Genomic DNA, 26,854 nt, shown 5'->3' with positions numbered 1-26,854 from the left:
GTCCCTTTCATCAGCCAACCTGGGCATGGTTTTAGTCACGTGGAAACTCTTGTACGTGTGGTTGCCGAATCCACCTCCCCATCCTCCACCACTGACTTTGTACTGTCCGTTTTAAAAGAAAGCAAATCCGAGTTTTGATGACTGTGACTGCGTTGATTTCAGGCCGTGCAGCATGTTATGATAGCCGAAAGCAATTCCAGCCACCCCCTCAGCATGTAACTACTCTGTTAATGGAGGTATTTGAGGATTTACCAAGCGCTGATTTAAAGTCAAGTTGTAATTACGCAACACGCTGCAGGATTGTGCTGTCTGACACACGCCTCCATCCTCTTCCAATCTACAGCAATAGACCTGGCTGCTGTGACATTTACACAGTTTCAGTGCTTTTCAAAAACACCCCCTTGGGATGTAGGACACTAATTTCTTTCACAAGGCCAGAACCTCAGCTGAAGTCAATGGAGTGGTGCCGATTTACTCCAGCGGAAGTATTCCTTACCGAGAGAACCTGCAGAAATTGGCCAACAAGTAGGTCACCCTTGGAAGAGTTAAAACAGGAAAATTTGCATCCCAGTCCACTGCATAGGGACTGTAGTCCCCTCCCCCACACCTCACATGTCTCATTAGTTAAAACAGCAGCACTCCGTTGGGGGCTCTTCAGAATTGTTGTTTTAATAGCAGGATCGAATAAACCAGCCACTGCCCACAAGGAAAGATGGGCCATGTTAACCCATAATTGGACCCTACACAAATGTACATTTCAGGTTCGGCCCAGCCACCCCTCTGTCATGGCTTCGCAATCTGGCGTGCAGAGTCACAGTGCTGCTCAGGTCTGGCCCGTCCATTTTGGGCTCCCCCCAGGAATGTGGGCCCTAGATACATGCCTTGGTTGCTTATGCGTTAATCTGGCCTTGAGCATTGTCTGCTGAGCACGAGAGTCAGGGAAATATGGGCTGTGACCCCTTAGCACCAAAATAAGCTCATGCACAGCCAAGGGCTGAGGCTTGTATCCCGAACCCAGGCCAGGGCGCAGTGGGCAGAGAAGGAGGAGGTGTGAGCAGGAGACGTGCAGGTCCCCCACTGAGGGGCTTCCTCACTAGGGAAAAGCAGGATGTTCTTAACTGGAGAGGACGAAGCTGAGGTAAAATCCTAGTGAAGACAAGGCAGTATGTAGCTTTCAGGAGTTAGCAGGTCAAGATAAGGACTATGGGGATCTTAGGACTTACCTTGACCTGATAACCAAACTGTTTGGTCTTCACTAGGATGTTACCTCACGTTACCTAGGAGGACAGGTGGGTGGCACAGCCCCAGCCCCACCCCCCTCAGCCCCAGAGGGAGGGCAGTGCAGCCCCAGCCCTCACCTCTAGTGCCGGGAGGGGGGGCGGTGTGGCCCCAGCTCCCCCTCCCCTAGCACCAGGAGTGGCCCCAGCCCCTCACAGTGCTGGGAGGTGTGGCCCCAGCCCCCTCAGCCCTGGGAGGGAGGGCAGTGCTGCCCCAGCCCTCCCCCCCAGTGCCAGAGTGGCCCCAGCATTGGAGCACTAGGAGGGCAGGTGGCCCGGCCTGAGCCGGGGACATCGCACAGGGGAGCCGCAGAGCGGGAAGCAGGAAGGGGAAGGCCGGGGGGGCCAAGCGTGGGCAGGGCCCCACCTGTCTGTTTGGGGAGGCCTAGGATACCCACTGCCCATGACCACCTGACAGCCTGCCCCAGAACGAGCACAGATTGGTCACACCAGAAGCCAAGCGTTACGGTTTGTCTACTTTGGCGGCTGCACTCACATCCACTGCCAGCAGGCAGTGACTTGCAAGAGCCCTGGTGCTGCTGTCTCCAGGGCTCGAGGATGGCTAGGCGCAAAACATTCCCAATGGCTCAGCTTCCCCTCCCCCCTCTGGTATGGACAGCTGGGATGACTTAGTCCAAATTCGTTCCGCAGGGAGGAAGATCAAAACAGAATATGGAAGATACCGGATTACAGAAGGAGTCAGCAGCAAGATCACTCTCTCCAGGGCCAAAACCACGCACGTGAGCCGGGAATGTAGTGCAAAGGCACCCAGGAGAAGGAAGAGTACCTGTACCTTTTCCCCATTATTCAGCTGTGCAAAGGGAGAACAGAGTGAGGGTCTGGATCCCATTTAGAACTGTACATGAAAATACCTTATTTAGTCCTAGCCCAAAGCTGTCAATTATGTTTTCACGTGGTTGACTTAAGTTTTGAATGGAATTCAGCCTTGTGAAACACAACCTGGTGAATCTCTTCTGAGCAGGGAGAAGATCTGTCTGCTTGTCACCACCTGAACTTTTGGCTTCAGCAGACTTGCCCAGAGGAAAGAAAGAAAAGCAAAATTGCACCACTCCTGGGCTCCTCCCATCTCTCGCGTGTGACAAATCACCCCAAGAAACAAAACCAAACCATGTCCATCATAACACACAGGTCATGACTATGTCAGCATGTGAGAACTTGCCAGGGGACCTTCACAAGCCTGTCCTGGAAGGTCCTGCTACAGTTGCTCCCAGAAAACACACTCTAAGCTGTTTCAGACACAACTATTTTGCCAAATGTTTACATGTTTGCTTGTTACTCACAGGTCTTGCAAACACAGAGATTGCTCAAGGCTATGTGCATACTGACCCTTGTGAAAGCGCATTCTAAACAGTTAGTAAATACAGCCCCACCCTCTGCTAGTGAGCTGACAGCCCCTGAAACTCTATTCAGAGATATAGCAAATCAAAAGAGAGCTGGTCAGGGAATTATTTCCCCCATGAAAGATCTCTGGTCACATTTTCAAAAGTACCTAGGTGACTTTAGGAGCTGAACTGCCAATCCGTGGGGCATAGGCTCCTAGAGTTACTCGGCTGCTTTGGATGAAAATTTCTGAACTGTTTCTCGTTTTTAGCCGCTGGTCGAGGTGTGCTGCTGCAGCTGCATCTGTTCAACCCCAAGTCTAGACGAGCAGTCCGCCATACACAGTGACATGCATCCTGGGTAAGCTACCCCCGTGTGAGACATGTTCAGTGTGTCTACATTAGGGGTTTGCACCGGTGCAGTCACGTCACGTCACCGGTGTAGCTACACTCTGACTTGTTTCAATGCATTGCTGTGTGCAAACAGTTATAGTGAGCCTCTGCACTGGGCCCGCACAGCTGTTCCATGTATGTTCTTCTTTATACAGTGAAGAGGCTTTCACATGCTACTTCTAATTAAGGGAACAGGAATGCATTGTGGGAAATGAGGCAATAAATAGGTATCCTCTCCCCACTAAAGGCACTTAGAAGCAAACTCATGGAGACTGATCAATGTTTAATTTTCTCCAGGTACATGTCAAAATGTTCTTTCCCCAATCTGATGACTCAGAAACCCCCACAGAGTTAGCAGAACAATGTTTATATAAGGTTGTGCAAAATTCCTTCCTTAAACCTGAACCTTAACTAATAGCAATAAAACACAGGACAAAGGGATGGTGGAACTTCCTTCAGGAAGATTGCGAGGAATGGGTACCCAAAATACATCATCCGCATGAATGTACAGACAGTGCTAGTTGCTCAGAGTTTAGTAACAACAAAAGGATCCATTCTCTCCTTGATACATGCTTATAATTCCAATATGGACAGTAATTTACTTTCCGCTGTATAAATGTAAATGATCATTTTCCTCAATGATAATTGCTTGTGTGATTGGAGGTTAATCTGTAAACGACTTATATATTAACCCCAGTGCATACACACAGTGACAACTGACATCACCAGAAGCTGAGCATGTGGATTGAGGGGAGTATGAGCCAGAGGGCCAGATCCTCAGCTGGTACAAATCGACACTGAGTAAAGTGACAGACCTATCTAGAGCTAGGGGACCTTTAAAGGGAGGTTCTCTCTGGCTTGATGGGCCTTACGAAACGTTTTGTGGGACAGAACCATGTTCAAGTCGAGAAGCAGCTAAAATGGTCCTTTTTGCTCTGTTTGGACTATCCCTAGTTTCTTCCTTTCAAAAAAATTCCACATGCCGTAGTGACATGCAATTCCTTTGTTCCCCCAAAGACATCCTGTAACACACTGGGCAGATCACCTTCAGGGTATGTGAGGGCTGAAATTTCATATGGCAGCAAGGTCGTAGCATGCTCTAGCTCTGCCATGCTTCCCAAGGCAGCAATACATCTGAAGCCTGCAGGGAGCACTTGCTTCAGAAAAAAGGTCCTTAGAAACAGCAGTGGAGACAGTGCACGCTCTCGTTTTCACCGTTTACTGTTGAAACACATAAATTAATTGCATGAAGGTCTTACAAAACATGCATGTCAGAGCCTTTGGGGCACTGGTATCTGAGGCCCTCTTGCAGTATGATGGGATGAACAATCACACACTCAAGACGGGAGCAGCTTAAACAGCAACAGCAGCAGCAGCAGCAACATAAAATCTCTATGAGGTTAGACCAGAGTGACCAAAATGTGTCTTGTGAGTCAAATGTAGCCCATAGATTTCTACAATGCAGTCCGTGGACGCCCTCAATCTTTAACAGGGAGGGTGGTGGTGGTGGAAACAGTTGGGGATACATGTGCAATGCCTTGGAGAACTAGAGGTCCCAGAATTCAATCCTCCATAAGTGAGATAACACCCACTGCCTTAAAAAAGAGACCATTTCCAATCTGCTTACCTGCAGCCCTGGAGCTCTGGGTAAGTTGCCCAAGTGATGTTCAGTTGGGCAAATTTGGTTGTCCCAGGTTAGACTGACTGAGAAATGACTCACTAACCCTACAGCAGAAACCCCATTTATCTAACTAAGACAAATGAGCTTTTGGCAGAAGACTTAAATGCAAGCTATTCACGCTGGGGCATGTAACCCACTGTTAGCCATTAGAGGATTTCCGATAAGATGGGTTCAGATAAACGAGGTATTACTGTTTTAAAAAAATATGCTGGTATGTACATCATCCCCTTTAGAAAAAGCACCCTATATGTAATGCCCTTTAAAGACCCTCTCCAAATCAAACTAACAACCTTCAGGTTGCTTTTAGCACAGACTTTGCCTTTGTATTGTCTTAAATCATCTGTGAATCCAGAACCAGAAGGGAATCTTTTTGCTTCACTCTAACTTTGACTCCTGAGTTGCTTGGTTCACACAAGTGCTTGTTTAAACTCTGGATGTATCAAGCCATGGGATCCAGAAGAGGATAGATTATACTTTGCTGGGCAAAGTCTCCTTCACAAGGACACTTACTGGTACATTCAGCAAATGTTGAAACAGGTTGAAGCTTTTTCTGGTAGCCCTTTATTATGTAAAAAGCCCCCGAAAAGCTGCTCCATTCTAGGGTGCGACTATCTTTGGAGATTCCTCTTTTTGTTAAGTTTTCACAAAATACAAAATTAAATGCATTTTCTACGTACAGAACCAAGACTCAAGTAACTGACTAGCATATGTACAACTTACACTTTCTGCCTTGTTTTTAAAAAATATAAATATCAATAATGTTCAGGAGTATCATGGGTTGGTTTTATTTTTAAGGCTTCATTCTTTCAGATCCTTCATTATTAAACAATGGTGCCTCACTCTGATTGAGGTATGGGGACAGGGGGGAGCAGAGGCAACCACACCATGTTACCAAAGATGACACGTTTGTTCATGATAAGCTGGCCCATTCAAAAATAAGTGCCTCCTCCTCATACCTTGTAGCCAGGGAAATTGTTCACCTTCCTCTAGCGTGAGCCAGGTTAGATTAAGTTTTCATAGTGAGCTCTCAGGGCGATGGCATAGGGAGAGGAATGCAAAGACTTTATTACTGTTTTTTTCCTTCCTTGAATTCTCTTTTTAAACCCATCGCTCCATTGTAATTGTTGAGAGCTCTCAGAAAAGTACTCCGATTAAATAAACTCAAGCAGAAGAGCCGTACCCGAGGCGTGTCTGGGAAAGGTTAAAGTGAAGAGGCCGATGATGTAGGTAAACTACCGGGGGTTGTGGCTGCTGTGGCTGGGGCCGCTGCTGCTGTTGTGTCCATGGGGATGAAGTCTGTAGGGAGGCTTTCCGTCAGGCACTTGAGCTGTTCCTGACCCAGTTTAATCTTGTCGTCCAGCTCCCGCTGCTCTATGAGAAGCGCGGACTTCATCTTCACAAAGTGCTGGTACTCCTGGAACTGTTCCTCCGAGAGGTAATTGCCCAAGATCTCCAAGACCACACGTTCTCGCCGGTCCAGGTTCTCCTTCAGCTCCCGGGCATCCTCGTGCTGGCCAGCCAGCAGCTTCCTTTTCTCAGTCAGAGAGCTCTGCCACCAGAGACAGGGAGTTAACATCACAGTGCTAATCCAACGACCTCTTTCCCTCCCCACAGACAGCCTTTCCCTCCTCTGGCAGTGATGGCCTGGGGACTATGCTTCCCCTGTACATGGTCACACACATGGAGAAGGGGAATAACATTTCAATGTGGATCAAACATGAATCCTACTCAGTCATATTCTGAATATGTTTGGTCAACATGGTAATATCTTTTATTGGACCAACTTCTGTTGGTGAGAGACAAGCTTTTGAGCCACACAGAGCTCTTCTTGTCTCACTCACCAAGCTTGAAAGCTCATCTCTCTCACCAACAGAAGTTGGTCCAATAAAAGATATTACCTCACCCACCTTGTCTCTCTAACATCCTAGGACCAACACTGCTATAACAATACTTCATACCGCATGGTCAACATGGTGCAGATGGGGTTAGAAATTGTTAACAAAACACAATCAAGCCATGGTTTCTACCATGCTTTCCCCCCTATGCATGGTCTGGCCAAACAGAGCTAAAACATGCTTAGCTGGAGCCAGGAGACCACCATTTGTCCAGCTATGTGCTGCTTCCTCTGCAATTCAGCTTGCACAGCTGATGGTAAGACCAGCCAAAAACAAATGCTTTTTTTAAGTTGCCAAGATGCATGGGGTGAGAGTCATTTGTACAAAATATCAGCCACAAGTCATGGGGCCAGAGTCATGTTTACAAAGGTTTATACCCATGGAACAGGCTCAACTGTTGGCTTCACTTTGGAGGCTACAATCCTATATATGGCTGGGAGTTTCAAAAGTTCCTAAGAGACTTAGAGGCCTGGTTCCCGTTGACTTTCACTGGGAGTCAAGCACCTAACTCCTTGAAGCCCATTTGAAAGTTCCATCCTATATGTGCATGTTCTTCTAATCACCCGTTTGTTCAGCACTCTCAAAAATCACCAACGCTCTAAAGTTTACAAAAAGAGACATACCCGCTCTTCAGGATTCACATCTTCACCTAGGCTACTCAGAACGTTCTCTACCCGGGCCAGACGCCCTGAGAGGGAAAGCAAGAGGTTCACCACTTTATCCAGGTCGCCTATGAACATCTTGTATTTGTCAAACTCGTTGGGCTTGCATAAATCGCTGATCAACACCTCCACCTCCTCTCCCAGGGCATTATTCAGCTTGATGTCTGCTAGCAGGCTCTCCTTAGCTTCCTTCAAGATCTCCAGTTTGTGGGACAAACTCGCGATGAGCTCAGCCTGGTAGGAGGGAAATATTATTATTGTTCTTTATGGTGTATGCTGTGCTGTCGATGTGACCATATGAAAACATGGCCCTGGTCCCATTAGAATGAAAATTCAACAAATGCTGACAATGGTCACAGCGGGATGAGCTGGAGAGAGAAGAGGAAATGGAGGAGACAGTGAAACTCAATGTGAGAAGTTTTGAGCAGTTGGTCGAACGATATTAGGATATTGCTTTACTTGCCTAGTAGCCCAAATCGTAACCTGCTTTTGTAATGATTGGGCAAGATTTTTGGTGCCACATCTTGATATACCTTAAAGGGAATACTGAACTTCCCTCCCTTTGTAAAGTGTTTTGAGATCTCTGGATGAAGAGTGCTTTATAAGATTGTATATATTGAAATCAATGGGCGTTAGGCACTTAAGTACCTTTATCACACTCCCACACCTTCAGGATTCTTGTTTACATGTTACGTTTTGCATTATCCTTTGGTCAAATAAATATTACTTTAAAAATTGATTGAAAAAAGGGAGCAAGCTTGACTAATTAACCAAGACTCTGGATCAAAAAACCTCGAGGGAAAAGAGGAAAAAAACTTGTCATGTTTTTCCCTCCTATTTTTGTCCCTCTTAGAATGCACTATGAAGTGCTAAGAGCCAGGGGCTTAGAAACCTCAGCATCAGGTGCAAGTGCCACTTTCAATTTCAGCTTCAGCCAGAGCCTCGGCATTTCTCCCTTGGCAGAACCCACCGCCTGGGCTGATGTGGCCCTCGGCAAAGAGAAACAAACCAGCACGTAGCTCTACCAGCTAAGGAGAGTTAAAGCTCATTTTGTGAAACCCCCTGCAGCTGTTCTACAGCCAATGGGAAAACTACCCTGAGGTGCAGCCGTGCTGTGCATGTCCTGGATTTCCTGATTCCGACTAGGATTTGGAGGAAAGCAATAAGTACATGTATTCCCTGGTCTGAGGCTGGTAATGCTATAGCTCTGTTTTCACTTAGCAGTAAGCCACAGCAGAGTGTGCATTAGGAGCCGTTGGAACACCACGGGTGCTGCTTTTGCTTTCAGCTTCCTGGGGCGTAACAATACCATTATGCATAGTTGAATATGCATTGCACACAGAGGCTACAGGGTACAATATGAGGTCTCATTCCAAAGAGTAAGTCCCTGGGGTATTGAAATGTTTCAAGGAAAAACCCTCTTTCTATCAGAAGTGCTGGTAATTTCACATAGGCAGACTCTGTGCTTCAAATAAAGTGGATCTTTAACTACAGTCAAACAAATTGTAGTGGAAACCCTGGGGATGCTTGGAAGTGGTCTTTTAAAGCAAGGAGTTGCCCATTAGAGGTGGTTTTCAGTGCAAGCATCCCTGTATCTAAATAATACAATACCGTTTAACCGGTTACCACTAGATGGCTGCATTATTCACACATCTGTTGGAGTCTAGAGCTGTCACCAGCGGTTAGTTTTCTGATTGCACTGGAGTCCATTAACATTTCTGTGCCAGTGCCGAGGGTCAGTGAAATGTGAACAAATACTTCTGACCATAGATTTCCGCTGCCCAGGTTCATGGTGATGAGGAACAGCTAAGCCATTTCATTTTATAGCTGGGAATCCCCAAGGGGAAGATGACTGGTTGTTGGGTACCAATGCAGAGCAGAATGGTTTTTGGAAGGGGGAAGAGAAATTATAGGCTCAGTTCTGATTCATTAGCATTACACTGTAAGCTCATCCGGGTAGGGACTGTATCTTCCTATGTGTTTGTGCAGCGCCTAGTCCAATGGGGCCCAGCTGTGACTGTGGCCTCAGAGCTACTGGAATACAAACACATCCTAAGAATGGCTCTGATCCTGGGTTGTGCTTTGGCCACTTTGCAATGCTCTCCCCTTGCAAAGTGGCTCTAGTCTTGGTGAATTCAGCCTGTGCAGGCAGATCCTCAGGGGGATTCTCTGAGCCACCATAGCTGCTCCTACACCAGCCTCTGTTGCAGTCAGTGCAGGGCGTGTGGCCATGGAAAAGGGACGTGGTTTGGGAATCCCTATGCCCTAGTGCAGGGTTCCCAAATTTTTTTCCCGGAGGCCCGCTGGTGCAGCTGCAATGGGCACTTCAGCCCACGATTAACATGCGTCCGTCGGGGAGAGGGGCACCACAGGGCGTGAGCTGCCCCTCGCCTCAGCAGGGACCAGGGCCAGCGAGAAAGCGAAGGGGCCAGGCAGGTGCCACAGCCAGCCCTTGCCAACACCCCCTGCCTCAGCAGCGTGCTGAGTGCCTTGAGCTCGTCACCTGCAGCCCTGCCTCAGTCAAACACCCAACACCCTGCGTGCCTCACAGATACCCCCTCCTAGGAACGAGGAAAGGGCTTGAGGGCTGCCACTGCCGGGAAGAGGCCCGGCCGTTACCGTGACGGTCCCCATCATGGCATTGTCCAGATGGAAACCGAGTGGCACCGCCAAGTCCCGGTACCTGGGGGACCCACGAGACCAATACAGCCATGGATCATGGGGTGCAGCCACTCAGAGCAGAAAGAGCTGGGAACCTTCCAGCCTCTTCCAGCCACCCTGATAGCCATGGATCATGGGGGTGCAGCCACTCAGAGCAGAAAGAGCTGGGAACCTTCCAGCCTCTTCCAGCCACCCTGGGAGCCGTCGCCTCTTGGGACACGCCTTTCTCCTCGCCCTCCATCTGGCAGCTCTGCTTTGACCTCCGCCACCCGCCGGGGACGCTGGGCTCTTCCAGCCCTAGGCGCAGGCCGTCTCCAGCGGCACTCCACTAACATATACAGTTTGGTGGGGGCAACACGTCCCTCCCAAACGCCACTCATGGCCGACGACCAGGGACTGTGCTGTGGCCCACCTTTAGGCTGCGGTCCACAGTTTGGGCAGGGCCACCCAGAGGGGGGGGCAAGTGGGGCAATTTGCCCCAGGCCCTGGTCCCCGCAGGGGCCCCCATGAGAGTTTTTCGGGGCCCCTGGAGCGGGGTCCTTCACTCGCTCCGGGGGGCCTGGAAAACTCTTGCGGGGCCAGGCCCAGGAGCTTCTTACGCTCCTGGTCTTCACCGGCGGGGGGTCCTTCTGCTCCGGGGCGGAAGGACCCCCCACTGGCGAGTTACTGCCGAAGTGGGACCTGCCACCGAAGTTCAGCTCGGTCTTCGGCGGTAATTCGGCGGCGGGGGGCCCTTCCGTTCCGGGACCTGCCGCCGAAGTGCCCTGAAGACCCGCGGTGGGGGCTGCACTTTGGCGGTGGGTCCCGCTTTGGTGGTAATTCGGCGGCGGGGGGTCCCCGCCGTGGGTCTTTGGGGCACTTCGGCGGTGGGTCCCAGAACGGAAGGACCCCCCGCCGCCGACTTACCGCCGAAGCGGGGGCCCCCCTCCGCCCAAGACCCCGGGCCCCCGGAATCCTCTGGGCGGCCCTGAGTTTGGGAACCCCTGCCCTAATGGCCCCTTGTTGTCTTTCGCAGTTGATGTAGTTTAGAGCAGCCTTCAGGCTGTTGCAATCCGAGCTAGAGAGCCAAAAGGCACAGAGCAGCCCCAGGATCATGGGAGTGAAAAGAGCATCTTTGTGCTCCTTGGCTGTCGCTGAGGATCCAGCCCAGTCATTCCAAACACATAAGAGAACCACACTGGTCGCACCACATGGATCAGGAATCCTTTGCTACTCCGATCCCCCCTGCCCCGCAACAGCCAAGCAAACACCAAGCAGCACCCCCTGGCACTAACACCTCTGACCGCAGACCAGTCTGCTCCTCAGTCGGAAAGAACATGTTTCTACTGTATGCTACAGATGCACCTCCACTTTTGGTCAATGTGAAACCACTAGCTGTGAGGCTGGGATGCAGGACATCATCACCTGAATTCAGGCTCATCCTATTAAACTGGGCTGGGGGGTAGAACCTCCCTGTGCTGAAGTGTTTGTCCTGAGCCTCGGCTCACTTGCTCCTGGGTAGCTCCACTGGCTGCAGTTGATTCACTCCAGATTTACACCGGCATATGGGAGAACAGAACTGAGGTCCCTTGTCTTTTGCAAGGTGCCGTTGTGGCGACCCAGCTAGAATTCATGTGCCTGGGAAACTGGGGGCAGAGAGTCAGTAGCCAAAGGAGCATAAAAGGCAGCTGAATTATTACAGTGGCAAATGGGAAAACACCACAGAGCCATTCAAAGGCCCAATGGGAGCATTTCCATTGACTTCCATGAGCTTTGGATCAGTGGCGCCGCTCACTGGTTACCTGCAAGTTTTGCAGGAGAACCGACAGGTCGGTCAGAATGTTGTCTGTGTATAGTCCCTGTCCTTGAGCCCCTTGTACCAAGAGGGTGTCAGGTGGTGGGGGTGGAGGCAGGGAGCAAACATACCTTTTAATCAGAGCTTTGTCTTGGAATGCCTAGGAGTCTGAAACGGCCCTGAAAGCACTTGCTTCGGATTCATTAATCAGTGACTCTCCTGCCCTTCCAAATGCCAGCTCACACAGTCCTTTGCATATTTACAATGGAAATGTGCTTGGTTTACTCTTGGAGTAGCTGCCTCCCCTCATAATACCTATGCAAATGTTACTTCACACAGACGCCCAGCAAACATGCCAAAGCAATCTCGCTAATCACGCCGATCCATTTCTGTTTTCCCACGCAAACGTAACCTTTGATGCTTGGGACTTGTCCTCCCCCTGGCAGGCTCACACCTACTTGCTGGCTTGTCAATCCTTCACGACATGCATCTGACTCATTTGCTCGACCCCTTATCCTTTTACTCTGACTTCTGTCTTTTTGCTGATTCAGGCAGATGGGCGTTTGCTATGTTCAACAGCACTCAAAGAATTAACCCAATGCTGCAAATCTGGGACTGGCTGTAACTAGCGGCTTCAAAGTGAAGGGCTCTACAAACTGGGGACGAGGCTAGTTATTTAAACCAGGTGTTAAGTAGGGCGGAAGGCACAAGCTAAAGGTTTGTGATAGGTGCGTGTTGTCAAATCATTTATTCAGCGTGCAGTTACTATGCCGCATCTCTGCAGAATCACAGAAACGAGACGAGGCCTGTTACCTTAGCTAGTCCATTCCACTGCCAGGGCTGGATTGCTCCCTCCAGAACGTTTTCTAGCACATTGCTGAGGTTTATTTTAAATGTCCTATGAAATGGGGCTTCCCAATTCTATCTTTACTTATTTGTATTACGGGTGCACCTAGATGGCCCAAGTGAGATTGGGCTCCCTTGCTACCGAGGCCTTGTACATACACATAATAAGAGACAGACCCTGCCCCAAGTTGTTTACAATCCATTAGACAAGACAATGGCTGGGAACAGACACAGAAGGGAAACTAGCACTAGGGTGACCAGATGTCCCGATTTTATCAGGACTGTCCCGATATTTACTTGTTTGTCCCACGTCCCGACTGAACATTGGTCGGGACGCGAATTGTCCCGATATTTTGCCCTCCGGTGCACAGGCGGAGGGGGCTCGCGTCCCCCGCCCCAACTCCACCCCGTCCCCATCCCGACTCCGCCCCTCCCCCCCATTGGATCCCTCCCCAAATCCCTGCCCTGGCCCCGCCCCCAACCCTGCCCCTCCCCCACGTTGGATCCCTCTGCAAATCCCCGCCCTGGCCCCACCTCTTCCCCAAGCATGCCGCATTCCTCCTCCTCACCCCTCCCTCCCAGGCTTGCGCTAATCAGCTGTATGGCGGCGCAAGCACTGGAGGGAGGGGGAGAAGCAGGACGCGGCAGCCAGCTCAGGGGAGGTGGAGGCAGAGTGAAGGCGAGCCGGTGCGGGCGGCGAGGCGTAGAGCTGCCGGTGGGTGCTCAGCCCCCACCAATTTTTCCGATGCTCCGGTGGCTTTTTTTTTTTTTTTTTGCTTTTGTTGTTTCCTCTGCCGCCGGCTCTTGGGTTTTTGTTGTTGTTGTTCCACCGGCACCCTCCCCCCGCGTCCCGATATTTCACATCTCTCATCTGGGCACCCTAACTAGCACTGAGAGGTGAAAGGACTCAGCCAGGCTCACACAGTCCCAATGTGGTAACTGGCCTGCTAAGACCCAGGTGGCCAGATTCCCAGTTCAACGTCCTAGACACTAGACCAAGCAACGTGTGAGCTCAGTGTGCAAAGTATATACATGTATGTTTACAACACAGGGTACTTGTGCAACTCTCTGTATATTTCAGTCTGTTTAAACTAACCTGTCACACCGAAGGCATAAAAATACTGTTGTGTAATCCTGGCCAGTGAGACACAATGTGCTGTCAATTTACAGCCATGATTTGTTTTTGACATGGGGGAAAAAGAATGTAGAAATACGTGTGGGTTCTCTCCAGCAACAACCTGCCTCTGGGGATTTGTGAGCTTTTTCAGTGAGTCACTAAGGTGAGAATTCCCCTGGCAACCTAGGAGCCCTGCCACCAGCCCCACCAGACCTGAGTTGTAGGCGCTGTCACCTAAAGCCTCAGCAACAGAATGGCACGAGAGAGAGCACTGGGCTGGGCATTACAGGACCTAGGTTCTATTCCTGCCACTGACCTGAGCTGTGACATTGGTTGGGCAAGTCACTATCTTTCTGTCTCCTCTCCCACCTTCTGTAAGCTCTTTGGGACAGGGACTCTCTTGTAATAGAGACCGTATGGCACCTACCAGAACTGGGGCAAACCTCAAGCTGACACAAGGAAAGCCAAGATTCACACCAGTTGGAACCAGTGTTCCCTCTATTTTTTCCCACCCATGTGTGGAATTAATTTTCTTATGTGCATCAATGTGGAGGTGATGTGTGACTTCATATTGGTGCACATAGCAAAATACATGTGGTGGGGGTGGGGCTGAGGGGTTCAGAGTGTGGGAAGGGCTCAGGACTGGAGCAGAGGGCTGGGTGCAGGGAGTGAGGGCTCTGGCTGGGGGTGCGGGCTCCGGGGTAGGGCCGAGGATGAGGACTCAGGACTGGAGCAGAGGGCTGGGTGCAGGGAGTGAGGGCTCTGGCTGGGGGTGCAGGCTCCGGGGTGGGGCCGAGGATGAGGGCTCAGGACTGGAGCAGAGGGCTGGGTGCAGGGAGTGAGGGCTCTGGCTGGGGGTGAGGGCTCCGGGGTGGGGCTGGGGATGAGGGGCTCAGGCAGGGCCGGCGCGTCCATTAGGCGACCCAAGGCGGTCACCTAGGGTGCCAGGATTCGGGGGGCGGCATTTTGTGCACTCCCCACGGGGCGCACGGGAGCTTCCGGTTCCGCTCCCGTCGCGCCGCCCAAGAAGGACCTTCTGCTGACGTGCAGCTCAATGACTGCCGCTGTCGCCTGCGGCATTTTGGCGGAGGGTCCTTCTTCGGCGGCGCGACGGGAGCGGAACCGGAAGCTCCCACGCGCCCCGTGGGGAGCGCACAAAATGCGGCCCCCCGAATGCTGCCTAGGGCGCCAGAAACTCTGGCGCCGCTCCTGGGCTCAGGGCTGGAGCAGAGGGCTGGGTGCAGGGAGTGAGGGCTCTGGCTGGGGCTGAGGATGAGGAGTTTGGGGTGCAGGAGGGTGTTCAGGGGCTATGGCGGGGAGAGTGGAATGCCCCCAGCTCTCTCTCCCTGCAGCAGCATCTGTGCTGTGGGGGGGGAGGAACCTCTCCCTGCCGCGGCAGCTCTGGGGCTGGGGCTGCAGGATAGGCGCCCTTCCCCAGGCTCAGCAGATCCTGGCTGGGGGAGGGCCTCCTCGGCCACGCCTAGGTCCGGGTTGGGCCGTTCTGACCGGGTCTGAGCCGCTCCGGCTGCGCCGCCCTGGTTGCTGCTGGGTCCGGGCCGCTCCGGCCGTGGCTGGGCCCGATCGTGCCACACCACAGCAGAGTTGGGGCTGAGGGAGGGGCGCCCTGGCCATGGCAAGTTGGGAACCAGGCTAGGTGGGGACCGGGGAAGGGCCCGCTCCTCCCCCAGCAGGTCCCTGGGCCGGTTTCCTGAGCTCCTGCGCGGTGCTAAATAGGCTGCTGCGCGGCCGCACAGCTTACAGGGAACTTAGGTTGGAAGTGGGGTAAAGCTCCTATGAGAGCATAGAAGTGACCTCCATTTCTGAAGGGCCTCTGAGTGTAGTGTCTAGGGGTGCTGAAGTGGAACAGAATTACACTTCTACACCTCACTGCTGAATATGTCCCTTGCTGGTCACACGCAGACCAACAGAAACCCACGCTGTGAATTACCTTCTTCTCATTGATGTCCAGCTGCTCCTCTTCCTTCTCCACGTCTTCTGGCAAGTCTTTGATTTTATTCAGCAGCTCTGCTTTGGGGGCTGACATGTTATAGTAAGCAGTGCAGGTGACCAAAGTTACAGCAGCTTCTTTTTCTTCTCTTCTGTACCACAATGAAAAAGACGCACAACAGATCCCAAGAGGGGGTTTAGTTTAGATAAGGGAATAGAGAAATGTCAAAACCAAAGTGTCAGGGTATCAGCTGCGATAGTTTATTAATACTGTCTGTTAAGGAGACTGCAGCTTCCCACCAGTAGATGGTGCATGTCAGCCATTTTCAAATCCCTCCATGCTGGGAAAGCCAGCACAATCGCACTGATATTTGGTTGTCTGCTAACAATTTGTCTAAACACTGGGGCCGGATCCTCAGCTAGTCTAAACTGGTATAGCGCCACTGAAGTCAATTTAATTGAATATCTTATCCAGCATAATCCAGTTATAATTTATTACAGCAGGGCGTCTCCAGCTGTTGCATTTGGCCCTCTGTCTTATATTAGGCATTCTTCAAAGTTTTGGGTAATTTCTGCAGCACATTGCAGTGTTTTTTTATAAGGGATTCCCCCAGGATTCCCACCCCCCCCAATATTGCCTCTCATAAGCTATCTGCTTTCCCAATGATTTGGTCCTGATTCTGTTCTCCCACCAGTTTTACACTGAGGTAATTCCATTGGGTTCAGTGGAGTTACTCCTGGTTACCATGGTGTGAGATCAAAATTAGGCCCGTTCTCTCTGGTTTGGGGGCGTAGCATGGATCTCAGTTTCCAAAACCATGGGGAATGCCATTGTAGAGATTAGCCAACAAGGGGGTGGAGTGAAGCAACCTCTCTCTCCCCATGTCTCTATACCAAACTTAGCACCATATTCTCTACTGGCCTTAGTGTCCTGGAGCTTAGAGGAAAGAAGGTCCTGAGGCCAATGGCTACACACAGCCAAGACCGTAGGAAACCCTTTTACAGAATGATTTGCTAACCCCAGTGTATGGGGACTGAGAGCAAACTCGTGCTTCCAGCCTCACTGGCAGGAGGAATTCAGCCTGCACTCTTCCATACAAGCGAGCAGGCGAACAGCTCCTCTTATATATCAGCCAACCCCCCAAACGAACTGGGCTCACCTGTCATCCTCAGGCACCGTCCTGCTGGCTTTCTTTTGCATCATCTTCCTTTTCAGGTTGTTCTCTTTCAGCAAGTTGGTTCCATTGGGAAAGATCCCTTCCATTAAGTCCATGGTTGTCTTCATTTTGGAGTCTGGATCCAGGATATCTGCTAGAGACTTATCCCTGTGGACGATCTCCTTGGCTAGGGCCTCTGACTTAATATCCTCCGGGGTCTTCTTCTTTATCACTTGACTAGCTGTGCCCTGAGTCCAGGGGCTGAGGCCACCATTTTCCGAATCCTTCCCCTGGGTGTCTGGCTCTTTCAGGTTGCCCCCGAGTTGAGCTGCATTCTGCTTCTCAGAGTTTGGCCGCTCCCCTTGAGCAGCAGGCGACTGGTGCGGTGACTCAGGGTTCCCAACAGACGGTGAAGCGGCCCAGCTGTTTTCCCTGCTGATGGAACTCAACCCCGGCTGCTCCCTGTCAGCCAGACTCCTGGGAAACCTTTCAAAGCTGCTGTGGACAGAAAAGTTCTATGATCAGCATGGGCTGAAGGGCTCCTTTTGGACAGTGAAGGTACGGCACAAGCAAGAGAGGTATATAGGACATCACATTTCCCTTTCCACTACACTTTCTCTGGTCTATTCGAACTGTAGGCTCTTTGGGGGCAGAGACAGCCTCTCGCTAAGTGTTTGTTCCTAGAAAAACCCACTCTAGGAAGCTAGTGGTGCCAGAAGTAAATGATCCCCATGACTCCGAACACGGTCGCTTCCTTATTCGAGTAAAGATCGAATGGGCGAGTTACAAACTTCTTGTGTTGGACAATGTTGTGCTCACTCCCAGTGATACATAATAAGCTGATCCTTCCTGTGGGAGCTAAAACAGCAGCCACCCTCCGAGCAAGCGTTCGGAGATCAGGTTCGTCAGCCCCACAAGGAAGTCAATCAGCTTGACATTCTCAAGCTGGGAACGAGAATAAGCCTGAACCATTCAAATCCTAGCTGTCCTTTTCACACTGACACCAGAGGTTCCTTAACAACTCACTGCCACAGCCCTGCTAATAAAGTCGGGATGGGACTAATCCTCAGCTTGTGTAACTCGGGGTAGCTCCTTTGAAGTCCACGCAGCTGCTCTGATTTACACCAGCCCACGGCCTGCTTTACAAGTCACTCCGGCGGGATAAACTCATTGCATTTGGAAGCTGCCATATTTGCGTGGCCACCTCTTGACACCCAGTCGCCATGTTGTGACAGGATCGTTTTGCGCAGGCTCTGCGATATATTCTGGGACGCTTTGATCCTGCAAGCCTAGGTTTCATGTGGGATCGTCCCCCTCAAAACCTGGGACGTCCCCCTGACAACTGGAATGGAGAGCAGCCACTGCAGCACGTCAGAACCCGAGGACCGACTCTCCTCTCACGCAGCAGTGAATAAGGAGTAACGACATTGAAGTCTGTGCTGTAACTGAGAGGAGAATCAGGCCCAGTATATTCTCTTAGTTACAGGCCCCAGTGATAGCCATAGGTTTATGAGACACATACAGCTGCACAGGGCCTGTTTAACCAGGGACCCCCTTGCCCAGCCAGTGCCACCTACAGTAATGGACCTGCCAACTTTGGGTACTGAGTCAGGCTCACCGGTCTCGGGCTGCAGGGCTGAAAACAGCAGTGTAAACATTTGGCTTTGGGCTGGAGCCTGGGCTCTGAAATCCCATGATGGGGGTGGGTCTCAAGACCCCAGGCTCCAGCCCGAGCGTCGACATCACTATTTTTAGCCCTGCAGCCTGAGCCCCACAAGGAAGAGTAGGTGCCGCGGGGTTTTTTATTGCCATGTAGGTGCCACAGAGCTTGAAAACCAGAAGGGACCATTTCGTCTGCCCCCTTGTATAGCACAGACTACAGTCTCAGCATTCTCCTTCTTCCTTAGCGTCATTCATCCTTCCCTGTCCGCCCACTAGGGAGACCAGATGTCCCGATTTTATAGGGACAGTCCCAATATTTGGGGATTTTTCTTATATAGGCCCCTATTACCCCCAACCCTCTGTCCCAATTTTTCACACTTGGTCTCTGGTCACCCTACCGCCCACAGAGCCAGAGGCTAGCAAGCCCCGGTGACAGAGACTTTGTCCAACTTCCCTGCTTTCCCTGATGTATGTGTACACTCCCTAGACGCCTTTCCGCTCAGCTGGTGGCTGTGAATGACTCCCATGGGTATGCAACGCTGGGGGAGGGGGTGGTCCGTCACAGATGGATTGGGCCTGGCATATCTTACCCCTTATGGCCCTACAAAGACTAAAACTGGCCCGGGAAGACACCAAGGCATTACAGCTCTCCCTTACCTTACTTTGGCCTGTTCTATACGCCGCATGGATTTGTCTCCTGTTGCCCCACCTGCTTCAAATGCAGCCGGGGGAGGAGGTGGAAATACCTCTGCGTCACTTGTGAAAGCGCGGGGGCTCCACTCAGGAAGAGGAGGAGGTGGCGGCGGAGGGGGTAAGGGTTTAAATGCAGTCCCTGCAGCACCAGGCTGCAAGTCCTTGGTAAACACCTCATCGTCTCCTTCTTCCGGCACACCCGGTGGGGGAGTCAGCTGAAGGCCTGACTCGGAGATCCGCAGAGAGATCTTCCCAGAGGGAGGAGGAGTCTCTGAATCAGAAGAAGTGCTGCTTTGCGTCGGTAGGCTCTGCCATCTTTGAAAGAGCTTCTGCCCAGACACCTGAGAAGACACTGAGCCCTTTGGGAAGCTGTCATCATTGACGGAATGAGCCCATTTCACTTTTGGTGGGAGGTGTCTCTGAGGCAGCATGGCCTTTCTCTGCATCGCTTCTTCGGCTGAGTCCTCAGGGGAGCTGTCGTCGCGGTAGAGAGGCCGTGCCTGACCGTTATCATTGCCTTCAGGGGGGACGGCGTCTAGTTTGGCACGTTGCCTCATTGCCAGGCCGTCCCCAGCAGCCTGCAGGTCTGAGGGAGTCTGGGTGGAATGAGCAGTGCCAGATGAGGACTGCCCAAGTCCAGAAGGAATACGGTTAAGGAGCAGGGGTCGGGCGCGCTGCTTAGGTTCAGAAGAATGATTCTGCAAGTCTGTTGGTGATGAGACACATCTTTGAGTCCTGCTGATATGCCACGGGGGTTCTGAGGCCTGGTGGCTCTCAGTCAGACCGGATGAGCTTGTGAGGTCATGGCCAGGAGGATGGGGACGATAATTTGGGATTGTTGGCTTTTCAGGGTGGCTTCTTTTCTTACTGCTGTCGGACCTAAGACAAGATATAACTACCATAAATCTAACATTTTCATTCAGGGAGCAAACGTAGCTGCCATGTATCCCTTTAAATGCTAAGAACTCACATTAGGCCTTAATACCGGAGGCATGCTGCAATTTCTGCCTCCAGTTAAAGCTGATTTCAATGGGATTGCATGGGTGAAACCAGCAGCTAATTCTGGTCCACTTAGCATAGCCACACAGATATTATGGTGATGGGTTGGGCACCATATAATGACCTAGAGAAATAAAAATTACAACTAATCTATTAATAGGTTATTTTTTTCAAAGGCTAATGTGTAACAGGGCAAATAATCTGGTTTGAGGACTGTAGGAAAAATATATTTCTGTGGGCATGAGATTTATGAAGTTTGATCCAACTTACAGAAAACAGCAGGCAACATAGCGAATCATGCAGGAACTAAGCAACACAGCTTCTATACAGGGACAACCTAGGTCCAATGAATTAGTTATTTAGCTCCAGTTAGCATCTTGATTTATTATTGGCAGTGCAGGTAGCGACTCCTAGATTTAAGGTTGCCAGACACTTCTTATTAGAAGATTCTGTTTTCCGTTGCTTATAATTTTGCCAAATTTAAACTGTGTGGGCTGAAATTTCCCATGTTGGGTGTCTGCTTCAAGCTCTTTTTTTTTTTGGAAAGTTTCAGCTAAAATGGTTCAGCTGCTTCCAAGAATGAGACTAGGGAGAGATATATTGTTTTATCCATCTTAAACAATTCTTGCAACTGTGAAGTCCTCTGGAAAAATAACATATTATGTACTATTAATGCAACTGTTATTAGACTTACCGTAATGCAAACACACAGGGAGGAGCCAATTAAGCTTGCAGAGGCAAACTTAATTCTGACATTCCCTAACTTCTGAGTGCTCGACTTTGCAGCACCAGTGTTCTTTTAATGTAGGGTTGGGGTGTTGTGTGTGGTTTTTTTTACATAGTGCCAAATGGGTTCCAGGCACTTTGCAGACAATACAAAGACAAGTGCACCTCTACCCCGATATAATGTGACCCGATATAACATGAATTCGGATATAACGCGGTAAAGCAGTGCTCCGTGGGGGTGGGGCTGCACATTCCGGTGGATCAAAGCAAGTTCAATATAACGCAGTTTCACCTATAATGCGGTAAGATTTTTTGGCTCCCGAGGACGGCGTTATATTGAGGTAGAGGTGTACTTTACCCCAGTGAGCTACCAATCTGAACGGACAACAGACTAAATTGTTCACACCACTTTTAAGGATGTTCCCAAATGAATCAGAAATACAGCACTAGTCTTGTAAGTGAAAGCCCCACTTAGAACATCATATGAAACTCATCATATAAAACCTGAGCAGTTAATTTAGCTGGAAAACAAAATGAATGATAATAACAATTAATAATACATACAAGCTATTCCAAGCATGCATTAGGCTGTAGAAAAAAAATCCTATAGCATTGCCGTTATATTTGTATATAGTTTAAAGACTGCGCTACTGAAATGATCTGCTACATGTGCTGTATGAGATTTGGGGCCAAAAGGTGCTTTAAGTTATGCTGGTGTACATCAGCAATAACTCCATCAAAGCCTTGGGGTTACTCTGGATTTACATTGGTGTAAATGAGAACAGAATTTGGCAGCTAATGCCTGGGAAGATGGGGCTGTCTGTGGTTCTTGGACAGCAGCGACGTGTGATCTTTGAGCCACTCAGTGTTTGTCACAAGAACTGGATGGTAGTTCTCCTGTCGCACGGTAGTAACATTTGCTGATCCTCAAAACTGGTAGAGCCACATCAGTTACATACTGGACTAAGAACACAGATGTTGGAACTTGGCATTTGGGAAGCTGGCTAAGGGCAACGCAGCATACGGAAAGGAATACAAGTCAAGGGGCCACATTAGCTCTAATGAGGTCTCACTTCACTTGTCCATTTAAAGGACTAACCCTGCTCTAACAAAGCTCTTTTTAAAGAAATAGGGCTGGATTCTGGTCGCCACTCTGGCAGCGTATAGAGTAACAACGGGGGAGAATTCCACTAGCATAGGAGCTGCATAGATCCTATATTGCTCCCTTTACAGCCCTCGGCATCAGGGGTGCGCTGAGGGCAGAGCTGGGAGAGGTACTGAGGGTGTGAGGGGGAGAAGCTATAGCACTCAGAGCGTTAGCTATTCTGGGCTGCAGAACAGTCCATTGGCAGCCATAGGGAGGCTGTTATAAGGTAGCGCAGCCATTGGGGCTGCTCTAATTTACACCAGGGGTCACATTGGTTCTAGGCAGGTACAATCTGGGTGGCACAAAGGTGGCTTACAGCCGCCTTTCCTCCCCTCTCAGGCTGTTCTCTTAGGAGGCGCAGCACAGAATGTATCACACTATATTGTATTCTAATGTGCCTAAACTGTTCTCTATGGGCCAGACTGTGACCCTCTTACTCTCACTGGGGCGCAATGATCTGGACCGTCCCGATATTAGGGGCTTTGTCCTATATACGCAACTATGTCCCTCCTCTCTCCCCCTCCCCAAAAAAGTGCTCCAATTTTTCACACTTGCTATCCGGCCAGCCTACATGTCACAGTGGGCTTGATGAGACAAAACCACCCAAAGGGGATCCTTTATGGAGTTGCCAGGCAACACATGAGCAAAAAAGTGTCACCACTGAGTAGTTATCCATCTATGTTTTTTTCAGGCACATGAATGGCACGCACACAAAACCCAGGTACACAACGTGACATGGGCCCAGTGGAGCGCTAGGGTGAGCGGGCACGTAACTCCCCAGAGTCAATGGAGTTTCAGGGGTGTATTTGGTCCCTACAGCCATGTTTTATCTATCCAAAGAATCCTGACCATTAAGTGCAGGGCACTTTACATTCCACTGGAAAATATGCTAATAGAACACACGAGTTGCGGATGCCGTAGAAACATCACAAAGATGTGAAGATAGTAATAATAATCCAGGAATGCTGCTCTTGGCAGGAAAACACATAACATAATAACCCATTTCCTGCCCCTCTTGGCTCACTTTCAGACCTGGTGTTAAATCCAGTTACTTAGAACGCTGCTTGGAAAAGAAAAGGAAACAATGGAAGTTCTAATATAGTGAAGAATTGTGAAACACCGAAGGTAAAAAAAAAATAGAGAGGGCAGGAAGAGTTTAAGAATAAGAGCCAGCTGTGTCATTCTCTAATGAGCACTGCAAGCATTGTTCAAATCCTGTAGGAAAACTGCATGTTTTTAAATATTCAAAAATGGTGGTGACGTAGGGCAAAATTCTCTTCTGTGGTTTACACTACAAATCTCTAAGGGGCACAGGAGTTGTGAGACTGGATCAGAGCCATCTAATCCAATATCCTGTCTCAGATTTGCCCTGTCTTGTCCACCTGGACTGCATTTCCAGCACTCACTGCATTGTTGCCCTGATGCCGTTCGATGGTGATTTGGGAGATGGCTGGGGGTGTGATTCCCAACGTGATGAAAGGGTGGAAAGTATCTTTTTTGTAGGTGGCTGGAGAGCAGAATTCCTTTTTGAATAATTATCTTAATACTGCCTGGGTTTTGTTGTGATCACGTGTCAAGAGCTTTGTATAGGAGTCTTCTTAATATTTAAATTGAAACAAATACATAAAACAGATCAACATGAAATCTGGTCAGTATCAAAAAGCCTGTTACTTAGCAGTGTCAGTACTATGCATGCCCCTGCACCCCCTACGTATCTTGTGGGCTTTACAATCACTTTTAAAGGCGTCCCTCTCCCGATACTGAACGAAAGACCCTGACTGTACAGGGAAAACAAGGAAACTGCCTCATGGCAAAGCCCTCAGTCCAGCAAGGTACCTAACCACCTGCCCACCTATAACCAATGGGAATGTTCGAGTGCTAAGATTAGGCACCCTGCTGGATCAGGGCCAAATAAACATACAGGAACATTAGGGTAATTTTCCTCTAGTTTCTCTCCGTTGTGGTTGTAGAGACTTACAGAGACTCAGGAACTTAACGACGTGACATTTAACAATAGCAGGTCAAACTCTGTCAGAGAGAAGTGTTATTTTTAAGTTAATGGGACTTTTGCATACTAAACTAGGACAGACCACGCTACAGAAATGTGCACTGGGGAGAGGTGATCTGAGAGAAGGGTTTAACCTTTAACTAATTTCTATGCTGAAAAACAAGAGCTAACAGCATCTTAGCCTCTCTAACTCTCCCAGGTGTTCCACGTAAGACAACCAAAATGAGGTCTCTCAGTGCACCCAAAGCATATGGTTTGTCCAGCTCCTAATATCCCATTCACTTAAATCAAGGACATATTACCGGTGCTGCCAACAACAAAGGGGTTAGCACTAGCAGCTGGAGAAGAGACATAAATATAAACCTACCTGTCTCCTGCGCCAACCACGTAAGAAGGATTTTTCACCAAGTGGCCAAATTCATTACTTTCCCCTCTCAGCAAGTCCTGCAACGCAATAAGGAGCAGAGTGAGCAGCACGCTGAAAACGGCTGAAGCTTCTTAACACCAGAGCACTCTGTGTGTCATTTACACTGGGGAGTGTTGTCTAGTGGTTAGAGTAAAACTACACCACCAGGGAACTTCTGAGATGCTAGCTAAACCAGATGGATTCACCCCAGCTAACACACAGAGGCCTGATGAGCAGCATTTCTACCACCACCCTCCTTAAGAGGTTCCACAGAAGGATGGGGGCCTACGTTCCCTTCAGAAGTGCCCCCCGGTGAAGGCTGTTGTGGAGATGCCATGAATCAGCCATTACCCTCACTTCCCCGGCCAACACCGCTCTCTTTCCTGCTGCCCTGGCCACCTGCTCGTCACACAAGGAAGGGGAGATTGTGGTGGTTTTCTGTGGCCAGTGGCTCTTGTGGCCTGACTTACCTCAGTGGAAGCCAGAGTTGAATATTGCCCAGAGACTGAAAGAGCCTTCAACCACACTGTGATTCTGAGGCTGCCATTTTCCTATCACGCCCTTCCTCTGATTGGCAGGACAGCCCATGCAAGCACAGCACAGCTCTTGCTCCCATTACAATCAATGGAAGTTTTGCCCCAGGTGGCTTAAATGGGAACCAGATGAGGCCTGTGACTGTGAAAGCTAATTGTCAGTACTGCCGTGGTGCTCAGCTGGCCAGGGTAATGGTGCCGTGTAGCTGCAAAATCCTTTTTCCTAGGACACAGAGCCATCACGTAGCTCTTCCTCACCAGAGCTCCACCCAAGCCTAGCATAATGTGCCATAGCCGGCTCACCACTCCTGCTCCACTGTAATGAGTCTCTCCGTCCTTTCGGAATCCATTTCTGATCATGCACCCACAGCCAGATCTTCAAAGACTCCCATTTGGATACCAAAATAAATGGCTGGATTTCAAAGGACCTCAGCAGGTTGGCTGCTTGGCTCTTTTGAAAGGCTAGTCACTTGTCTCCATGGGAGCTGCTGGGTGCTGTGCACATTTGCAAATCCAGTGTTGAACACTGAAAAATCTGACCCTGAGTTCTTTTGGAAATCTGGTTCTGACTGCTTCCCCCATAGGATTTCAGTTGGTAAATGCCGTGCATTCATTTCAAGAGCTCAACCTTTGCTCCCTAACTTTTCTGATGAGGTTTTCAATTTAGGGCCCTCCATTTCAATTTCCCCCTGGTTTTGCTTGCTCTCTTTCCATTGTTGAGCATGGGATGGGGAGGGTTAGTGCCAGTGATGAGCTGCCAAAAGCTTAACAACCGGTTCCCTATAAAAAGTTCTGATTTAAGGGGGGGAGAGGAATGGGGGAGGGGCCGGGGGAGACATCCTCGTGGGGCTGGAGGCCCCTGCAGGGCCTGGGTCAATTGCCCCACTTGCCCCCTCCCCTCCCGCCAGCCCTGGAGCTTGCAGCAGCCCCACCCCCCACCTTGCTGGGCCATTCAAAAAGCGGCAGCAGGACAACTCCAGAGCTCAGCTGAGCTGCCCATGCTGCAGCTGGGGGGAAATGGGGGAAGGGTCGGGGGAGCCTCAGCCTCCCCAGCTGGGAATCCTGGGAGCAACAGGATGGCCCAGCCCGTGGACTGGAGTTCTTTGCCCAACCCCTGGCCCTTTAACAACCGGTTCTCCACGGACGTCTAATTTTAGCAACCGGTTCTTGGGAACCTGTGGGAACCGGCTCCAGCTCACCACTGGTTAGTGCTGAAAGACAGGAGAGCAGAGAAGGCGAGGAAGACAGAGACTGTGCTCTGCAGGCAGATGGCTAATAATTCCACACGGCTATCGATTTCCTCACATCTTGAAACAAATTCCTACAGCGACACTGTGCTGGGATTCACATTCAGCATGAAGAGAACAGCATATACCATAAGCGAAGCCCTGACTAGCATACAATGAGCCAGAGAAACCTGCTTATAAAATGGGAATGAATGTTTTCCACAGAGCAGCTGATCTGGTTAAAAAACAAATTGTGTGTTCCCCTCTTCACACACACTTTGACATTTTTGGTTCTGTACTGTGGGCTCTAGCCCCAGTTCCAAACAACATCCCTATTCATGAAAGCAGACGCTTAACTTAAGTCCTAGCGGATTTTTAACTATGTGCTCGAAGTTTAATATAAAGCTGCTGCCCTGAATCAGGGCCTAAGAGTAAAATTTTCAATAGTGCCTAATTGCTTCAGGAGCCCATGTCCTATTTTCAAAAGTCAAAAGCACTTTTGAAAAGTTGGACTTTGGGTCCTAAATCATTTAGGACACTTTTGAAAGTGTTACTCTTACTGCTGGATTTAAGCATGTGCTTAAGTGATTTCCTGAACTGAGGTCTATTAGAGTATCGGCACAGTTGTTTCTCTTCTTCCCAGCGTCAGTTCCTCTGCTCACACCATTTGGCACCTTCAGTCTCACTAATGCATGCATGGGGAA

General features: G+C 50.0%; 1 protein-coding gene across 10 annotated transcripts in view; it reads right to left on the bottom strand.

Moving 5' to 3' along the window:
• Positions 1 to 4,215: 4,215 nt before the first annotated feature.
• The window catches only part of SHROOM3 (shroom family member 3), a 159,440-nt gene continuing 136,801 nt past the window's right edge, over positions 4,216 to 26,854 (bottom strand). For 7 of the 10 annotated variants that reach the window (XM_039541591.1, XM_039541589.1, XM_039541592.1 and 4 more), the window contains 6 exons: positions 24,353 to 24,429; positions 19,070 to 19,984; positions 16,754 to 17,248; positions 15,595 to 15,745; positions 7,210 to 7,482; positions 4,216 to 6,240 (listed from right to left, as the gene is read on the bottom strand). In XM_039541591.1, coding sequence (XP_039397525.1) covers positions 5,893 to 6,240; positions 7,210 to 7,482; positions 15,595 to 15,745; positions 16,754 to 17,248; positions 19,070 to 19,984; positions 24,353 to 24,429 — 2,259 coding nt within the window. In that variant the 3' untranslated portion in view covers positions 4,216 to 5,892. The remainder of the gene's footprint in view (positions 6,241 to 7,209; positions 7,483 to 15,594; positions 15,746 to 16,753; positions 17,249 to 19,069; positions 19,985 to 24,352; positions 24,430 to 26,854) is intronic. The other 3 variants (XM_039541595.1, XM_039541596.1, XM_039541587.1) reach the window with 2 other exon arrangements.

The sequence above is a fragment of the Mauremys reevesii genome, linkage group 5 (genome assembly GCF_016161935.1).
Source record: "Mauremys reevesii isolate NIE-2019 linkage group 5, ASM1616193v1, whole genome shotgun sequence".
NCBI lineage: Eukaryota > Metazoa > Chordata > Testudines > Geoemydidae > Mauremys > Mauremys reevesii.
The sequence above is the reverse complement of the archived record's forward strand: the minus strand, read 5'-3'. Positions and strand labels throughout refer to the sequence as shown.